The sequence below is a fragment of the Carettochelys insculpta genome, chromosome 2, assembly GCF_033958435.1.
Source record: "Carettochelys insculpta isolate YL-2023 chromosome 2, ASM3395843v1, whole genome shotgun sequence".
Lineage (NCBI taxonomy): Eukaryota > Metazoa > Chordata > Testudines > Carettochelyidae > Carettochelys > Carettochelys insculpta.
The window spans coordinates 160,581,052-160,589,817 of record NC_134138.1 but is presented as its reverse complement, the minus strand read 5'-3'; the positions used below and the strand labels follow the sequence as shown (position 1 = coordinate 160,589,817).

The window sequence follows — 8,766 nt, the reverse complement described above, 5'->3', positions numbered from 1 at the left end:
ATAAACAAGCCTGCAGCCAAGAATGTATCAGCTCCATCATTAACTTCTGCTCCCAAATAGAAAAGCTTTCGGGGCTTGAAACTTTGGTTTTTCAGGTCAAACAGGGTCAAGGATACAGGCTGGTAATTATGCTGTTATGTTTCAGCTCCTAGCGCACCATCAGCTGCAGCATTCCTGAGGAAAGAGGACACTACAGGCAGTTATCTTGAACATGTGCCAGCTCGCAGGAAGTTTGGGTCTCTGGCTACGAGCCCTGCTTTAAACAACCGTGCTGGCAATGCAGGCTGCCTCCAGGGAAAGATGCACGGCTGAGCTGGCAGCTATCGGTTTGAGGAAATGTGGCAAAGATTTGGTCTAACGTTTAGCATCTTTTGATTCATTTTAGTGACAAGAGACGGAGGTGTGAGGTCTTGCCCCCTCGCTTCCTGCCGTTCTTTTCTTTTGCTTCTGTGTCGGGTGGTTTTCTTTTTTTCGGGTTCCCCTTGTTTTTTTTATGATACTACAATACAAAGAGGATGTACCGTAAGTGGCAACGTATGCACACAAAAAGGCATGTTTTATTTGCATGCCATTACATTTGATTTCATGTGTAATGTGAGCAATTGTGCATAAGCATAGAAACAGGTGGGCCTGAGAGTGACCCCCTTTGTTGTCGTGATAGTGATCACCCAGAAGTGCAAGCGCACCTCACACAAGGATGTTTTTCACGTAGGAGCGTCATAATTCTGTAGTCTCTTTTTTGCTGCTCGTTCCTTAGCTTTATTTCTCATGCTTGTATTTTGCATCCGTATTTGTGATGAAGGTGAAAGGAACAGCAGCCAGCGTAGGAGAGGCTCCATCCAGAAATGGCTGCAGAATTTATTATTTTTATTACGCGTTGCACCTCCCTGTACAAGGGAATTTGCCAGCTGAAGGGCGGTCCTCAGCCTTGCTCCTCCCCCACCACCAGCCCTCGTGGCCCCCTTACCTGTGGCCAGCCCCTAGCCCCACTGGCCCCCGTGAGGCTTACACAACCCTGGGCCAGGCAGCCAGCTCTGGTCCCAGCCAGGGAGCTTGGCAGCCAGCACTAGACCCGGGTGGGTTGCTGGCACATACTCTTGCCAGGGAGCCAGCTCCAGCCCTGGCAAAAGAGCCAGCACAAGCACCTGGCCTCCCCTGCACAGGACCACCAGCATGTCATGGGCTCCACCCAAGCAGGTTCCCCAGTCACAGGCGCTTTTTCTGGCAACCTCCCAGCTGGGACTCTCTGATCCAGTAAAATCTATGGTTCTGCTGGATGACAGATGTTGCCGGACAAGGGAATTCCAGTTTTGAGAGGTGCAACCTGTGGCAATGTATGCAGCTGATGAAGTAAAGCATGGGTGGGTGTAAATTAGGCTTGGCTTAAAAACAGAGACAAGCATGGCTGCTACCAGCAGAAAAGCTGTGTGGCTTTTCTTGCCAGGATACTTTCAAAAGAATAGGCATTACTGTCAAGGCCAGAGAAAGAGGAGCCTGCAGGGAAGGATTTGTCAATCTCTCTCATTGTTTTTGTGCAGATACCTTTGTTTTTTCTGTCCATTTAAACAGGGAGCCAGCCTACCTCTCCAGAAACAGGGCTCAGCTTTTCTCACACAATCACTTTTAGTTTACATTTGGTCATTGCAGGACTCACTGTCAGGAGGAGTAAAATTCACTTCCACAACCAGCATTGAGTGTCAGACTTGTTCCTGGAGAACAGAGACGAGGCTCCATCCTCAGGGTCACATTCTACCCTTCATCTGTTCACAGCACTTACTGCATGCAATACCCGGGAGACACTGAACCTCAGAGAGCCCATACTGTCAACAGGGTCACTGCTCCTCCTACTTGGCGTGAGCTGCTGGCAGCCACTGACCTCAGTGGGCGTTCAGGGTGCGAAAGAGATGCAGGCGCAGGCTTCAAGAGCATTGCCTACACACTTTTGGAAACTATGGAAAAGATCAACAAGGCCATTGACCAGGACAACGCTGCTGCAGTCGACGGAAGCAGCGACTCCAAGCAATTATTGTTCTCTCTGTGTGGGGTGTAGATTCAACTTTGTTATCTGAATAAGCTGCAGCAGCCAACAAAATAATATTGCTAATATGCACTGTTGAATGAAGAGGGCACTTTGACATACTCATGGCATATCTCAAGAGCACACTTCTTGCGATAAAACGAACTCTTCTAATAAATGTGATAATTTGATAGCATTTCCACGTACAGGCCAAATAAAACATTTTATCCCAATAAAGCATTTCACCCCTTTGCTTTACTGAGTTAAAATAAAATTAGAAAATCACATAGCATTTTTTGAAAATATCTAGGGCCACTAATTAGCACATAGTAGCCTGCAAGCTCCTGTGAGTGTAATAATTTGTACACCACAGTAAGACAGCTTTATTTGATAGCTTTAAATATGTAGTTAAGAAACAGACAGAGTCTGTATTAGGGTGTTTTATTGTAGGATAACATCACGTCATGCAAAATAGAACACAGCCTATGTAATCTCCTAAACAGCCACCATTACCATCTGTGAAATGTAAGATGGCTACAGCAGTATAAAGAATGAGAAAAACATCATACAATTACACAGCTTGCAAGCTTAATTTTCAGCATGCCTTCCATATGCAGCGAAGGACATTTGAGGTGGAGGGTTTAAAGTCATTTGTGATTACAGAACTGAATGTGTTTACAATAGATTTTTATGCAAATATAGTTCATCCATATAGCGCCTCATGAAATCATTCAGCTGAAACTGGCAACATGAATCTAATTTCAAGTCTTTGCAGCATCATTTACATAGTACATCATGACGTGCTTAGGCTTGGTGTTCCATAGTTGCCATAGCTAACTGAAAACTCAGGTTCTAGGTACCAGGGACTAACTCACAGGACTACCAGGTAAAGTAAGGGAAAGCAAACTGCTTGAACAGTTAGCCATGTGTCCTGGGATAATGTCTGTTTAAACTGGAATCTTGGCTGGTAAATAAACTCAGAGCTGTGGCCAATATTGTAGAAATATCAGTGCTTCACTCTGAGATATAATTTTATGTAAGTACTAAGGTGACATCAAACAAACAGAAAAGGCCTGTTAAATCCTGCTTATTCTGCCAGTACACTGGCTCTGTTTACTAACATATTTCAGGACATGGATTCCTGTCTTCTTAGTACTACGAACGCACTGTGTTCCATGCTTGGAGACAATGACTGGCTTGCACGCACTGCGGCTATGGGTGGTCAATAGTGATGATGAGAGGGAAACAAAATACTGGCTATGGATTGGCCTGCAAGTCAATAGCTTTTTACAGAATTGATCTGAATTGTTTACAACCCCAGCAAAGTGCTGAGCGTGGAGAACACAGAGCTTCTTTTAGCTCAGCAGCTACTTTAAAAAAAATCTTTTTGTTCTCTGCTCTGTCCCTGGCAATTAAGTCTTAAACAGTTTTCAGTTTTGTCTGACTGGAGTAGAGGAACAAATATTAATCAATTCTGGCACAGAGAAGGCAAATGGGCCTGCCTTTATCAGAATTCACGTGAGTGCCACAGTTTTGTTTTCACTCTCTGTTCCTCAGTCCTCTTATATTAATTTTGTTTCTCTCACTACTAATTTATACCATTGCCTTCCTTAGTACTGATTGATGCTTGCACTGACCTTTGCACAATACGGATACTCTGCCAGAGGTCACCATTGCCTGCTGATTTCCCAGTATTTCATTCGTCCTATAGTACTGAGCATACTGCTGGTTCTGAAAGTGCAGCTCTCAGCTGCATCAGTCCCTCCTTTCAGCTGCTAGAAATCCTTGTTAGTAGCACCACAGATCGGGCCTCAAAAATCTATCCGCTCCACTGCCTTTTACTGCACCTTAAGTTCCTCCTGCTATTTCAGTGGGTGGCCAAAAAGAGCAGCAACAGTTCTTATAGCTTTTTTATGTTGGCATGAGGTAAATGGAGCTGTTCTTTGGATGCCACTGTGCATAAAGCTCACTAACTGTAAGCAGAGAGGCTATTAAGTTCCTTTTGCTTCTGTTTTAAATATACAAGGGGTTTCCGTCACCCACTGATGTGCAGATGTGACACCTAGTCACATTCACTGAAATTATATGTACACATCAGGCTACAGGGAAACTTTCATTCTGTTTATGTGACATCATCTAGTTCAAAAAAGCAACAAGCACATTGCCTGCTACACAAACAACCAGCACCAATATATTTTTCTGCTCTAAGAATCGGAAGTTACACACACCCCTCACTCTGCACAAGTATACAGCTACTTCAGGGCTTGCGTACAACCACACCATGTATGTTACTTGATCGTTTATGCCAGTTGCTTGAGGTCCAACAGAAGAACACTATCACCTCCTTCCTCTGTTTCCTCCTGTTTGAGACCCACTTTCTCTGGGGTGAGCACAACTTTCTCTGCTGGCAGGGGCACGCCTTTTGTGCCACTGCCTTTGTCTTTCTTTACTTTGGTGATCACTTCTGTGTAGGAGATCTCTTCTGTCACCGGTTCTTCCCCTGCTCTTGCTGAAGCTGCTTGCACACCAGCTTCCTGGAGTCCTTCTTGCCCTTCAGCGCCCGTTCGCTCTTTAGCTTTCTCACTGAGTTTGAATGTCTCTTTCGTTGGTGCTGCTTTGGAAATAGTTTTCTTGAGCCGTATCCCAGATTGCTTCAGTCGCTCTCCTGACTGCCTTATTCTCTCTCGCCTCTCCGGTGTCACAATCCTAGTGCGTAACCTGGTCACTTTCTTGCCAAAATTTTGTCTGGTCTTTTGCATATTTTCTCTTGAAAAAGCTTTTTTGATATTATCGATGCGGCGCATGCCGGATTTTTTAAATCGGGAGGCTCTGCTTTCTTCTATGTAATATTCTTCGTCCGAGGAGAGGTCATCAGGTGGGATGAATTGCTCCTCCGGGTTTTCACCTCTGGTCCGGTCTTTGATTACAGACAGAGAAGACGGGCATTCTGATTCCGCCTGTGAATGAAAGCAGAAAGACATCTGGCCACTAGTGTTTCAAAGGAGAGCTGAGCATGTGGGCTGTTGTGGGGGTTTGTTTATAGCTAGTGATAACTGAGGTTAAAATAATGTGTGTGTGGGGGGTGGGGTGGGAAGGAGGGAGGGATTTTCTGGAAAGTATAATGCCAATCTGTGAGATTCCCCGAGACTCAAAGAGCCTGGAAATGCTCTGATTTTGGCAGTGTCTGCTCAGTCCCATACCTGGTTAAGGGAATATGTTTCAAAGGATGGTTCTGCTCTGAAAAGGGATTCGTAAAGTAAACGTAGCCCCACCATGGCTCACATTTATGGCTCCTCAAAGGCCTTCAGCACAGCTGTGCTCAGCTGACAGTTACAAAGCCTGTTTTCCTAGTTCCCAGCCCTTCTAGTCTGGGACTGGAGAGTCTGGCTGGGTTCTGGCTGTCTCATACATCACTGGTAATGAGCATCATGCAGGGCAAGTGGAGCCCTCGCCGCACTTAGGCTACAGACTTGTTTGTCAACCTGCACTTGCAGCTGGGGTTTGATGTTTTCTGGCGGGTGTCCCGCGTATACTAAAGTGCGTGAGGCACACACTGGTGGTGTGACGCCTGTCTGGCAGCTGAGGTTATTAGTGCAATGGGAAAGGATAAGGGACCGAACGAAAACAGTACAAGGGTGTGGTGGGGGCGTGCTATAAGAGCATACACTGGAAGGCTGCCTGCTGCCTGGCTCAAGCAAGGTCAAGAAACCCATAAGGAGGGGATACAGAGGACTTGAGGGGATGATGTGGGAGCTCAGACACACTAAAAGGCAAGGAAAACCAGGCCTTGGCCAGCACACAACCTCATCTCTTCCATGGGATACAAAAGGGGGGGGGTCAAAGACCCCAGACACAGCAGCCCCCAAAATGAAGCATGACCATGTGTTGTAAGGGGCGTGACTGGGGCAAGCACAGTGGGTGTATGTGGTGCTGTGAAGAAGGAGGCAGTGGGCAGGGGCAGGTGGACACCGGCAAGCCGCTGTGGAGTCAGCGCGCAGCAGGACAACAGTGGGAACAGACTCTGCCATACGTAGCGCTCTAGCTGTGCTTGCTTGGCACGACTGCCACCAAGCAGCGCATTGCAGCACGTCGGCCTTCTGGTCATCAGTGGTCTGGCTGTGTGATAAGGGCCAGGGAAGCGGGTGGATGGGAAGCCCTCTATCAGCCTCCCCTACAGCTAGGGGGTAGGGCTGCCAGCCGGCCCGCAGGCTGCTGGGCGGACCCACGTTGCAGTCAGAAGGCCTGTGGCCCACATTTACCCAAAAATGTCCTGAGGGGCTGCTGAGGTCCCTCCCTGCCCCAAGGCTGGGGAGCTTGTGGCTGGGGCTGCCGGCGGGGTGCCACGTGTCCGGCACGAGCATTCTGAAAATCTGGCCACTCTGGGGGTGAGGGTCATGTGCCCCCCCAATGCCATGTGGGGAGGGTAAGGGGCCAGCGGCCAGAGCCGGGCCAGCCACGGAATAGTTTGTTCAACCCTCCTGAGGCTGCGCTTGGGGGCTGCAGGGCCCAGGGACTAGCAAGGGCTGCACACCGGTGGTCAGGCTCACCTTCCCTCACCAGCGACGCGGGACATGGTGTGCCCCAGTCCCATCGCTGCGGGGGTGGGGGGGGCGTCGGGGGGGGGGGGGGCGCTGAAGCGATCCACAGGCACTGGCCGTGGGACGCGGCGCAGGGCGTCTGGGCGTCTGCTGCTGAATCACTCCACGTTCCACTGCTACAGCTGGGGGCGGGGGTGTGGGGAGGGGAAATCCTGCTGCTGGTGCCAGGTGCCCTGCGAATCCCCTGGGCCACATCATGTGGGAGAGGCGGTTTGGGGGAAGTGGGGAGTGGGCGGGGAATGGAAAGATGCAGGGCCTGTGGCGGGGGATGGGGCAGGGCAGAAAGCAGCAGGGGCCTAGCCTGGGCTAGGGGGCAGAAGTGGACAGAGTCGCATGGAGGTTGGTCACATGGCCAGTGCCCCCTCCTGTCCTTCCCAGCAGGCACCACTGCCACCATAGGAGAGCTTCAGCAGGAGCTGTACCCCCTCAATACTTTCATTACGTTTGCACAGGTGTGGCAAAATGGAACTGATGCACAGTATGGCGGCTGTGCAGCTAGCCCAGGTGACTGGCCTAGGGCTGAGGACCAAGGTCAGCCTAGCCTGACTGCAGGGTGGCTCATTCCACAGCCCTACTGGTAGTATGGTGGCCTCTCTCTTTGGGCATGTGCCCAGGTGTGCCTGTGGGCATAGCCTGTAGCCATGCCGCAAAGAGGGCAGATTCCAGCCCAAGGTAATGTAGCAGCTTGGCTTTAATTGGTACCCAAGTAGGGAAGCTAGCCCAGGGTTACAGAACCTCCAAACCCAGGTAAAAGATTTGTGTGTGAGCATTGACAGGGGCTGGGCTAAAAGCCAGCTAAGAAACAGGTTGGGACAACACACCCTTAGCTGTGGTGGTGGGGGCTCCAAAGTAACGTGTCACTGAATTGAGCCAGTAAGGGGCAACACCAGGCCGTGAGCTGCTGAGTGAGAAGCCATTTTTAGTCAGTCACTTTGCAGGGCCACATTTTACTCTTCCCCTAGCACACCAGCAACAAAATTGACATGCCAGGTGGCAGCAGTAGAGGCGGGCAACTTATGGAACCACATAACTTGTTTCACATTAGCCCATGTTAGGGCATTAACTTAACAATCAGCAAATATTTGTGCATCTCTATAATAGATCTTCAAAGGGAGGTTATTGATTGAGGAGTGATTAATCGCCTTAGGCCAGGTCTACTCTAGACCTTAAAGTTGATTGTAGCTACACAGGTCCAGCTACAGCAATTGCGTAGCTAGAATCGCCTTATCTACCATCGACTCACCTGGCCGTCCTCATAAAGGAAGGTTGACAGGTTTGAATTATTTTACTCACTGTCAGGACATCAATTTCGTTGACAGTCCTGATAGTTTGATGTTGCACATCCCTATTAGGGCCATACCCTTGGTATCCACTGCCTGCCATGTCCCAAAAGTCTTGCTATATTGTACTGATCAGGAAAAACATGTTCTAGAGAAGTACCATGGTAACCATGCAGTAAGCAGTGAAACCAGTTGATAAAACTCATTGGCTATGTCTACACTACAGAGATCTTTCGAAAGAGCATTTGACAGCACGTCCACACACAAAAAAGCGGATCACAAGAGTGAGCTGCTCTTTCGAAAGAGCATCCACACAGCCCCTGCTCATTCGAAAGAATGGGCCAGGGATCGAAAATGACGACTGTTCTGTCAGAAAAGGGCCCTGCGGTGCATCTCTATATGTTTTCTTTCGAAAGAAGCTTTGGGAAGGGAGCGCGCTTCCTGGAACGGGAAAGGGAGAATGATTTCAAAAGGAGCACCACAGAAAACACAGAGCCAGTCGCAGCTGTGAGATGGAGCCCTCACTCATACTCACCCCCCGCCCCGCACCCACCCACCTCCTCACCCCAGCAAGCCCCTCTGTGTGCACACAAACAGCGTTGCACAAAGTCGGGTCATGCTCCTAAGAGGAGCAGCTCCTCACCCAGCCTCAGGCAGCAAACATGCACTATTAATCTTGCTTTTGCATAATGTATCCTTTTCCATTTGTGGTATTGTCACACCTCAGTCTTGGAGTTTGTCACAATCTGGTCCCTAGCTGAATAATATTTTCTAACTACCAAAGATGTTTGAATGAGAGAGGCCAGTGGTGGCTGGGTAGCTGGTGAGCAGGGAGCTGGCCAGCGGCAGACCCCCCCCCCCCCCCCCGCCC

At 49.2% G+C, this 8,766-nt stretch overlaps 1 protein-coding gene across 1 annotated transcript in view; it reads right to left on the bottom strand.

The window, feature by feature from the left end:
* Positions 1–2,442: 2,442 nt before the first annotated feature.
* CAVIN4 (caveolae associated protein 4) overlaps positions 2,443–8,766 on the bottom strand; it is a 21,368-nt gene continuing 15,044 nt past the window's right edge. The window contains exon 2 of the mRNA XM_074987916.1: positions 2,443–4,974. Coding sequence (XP_074844017.1) covers positions 4,318–4,974 — 657 coding nt within the window. The 3' untranslated portion in view covers positions 2,443–4,317. The remainder of the gene's footprint in view (positions 4,975–8,766) is intronic.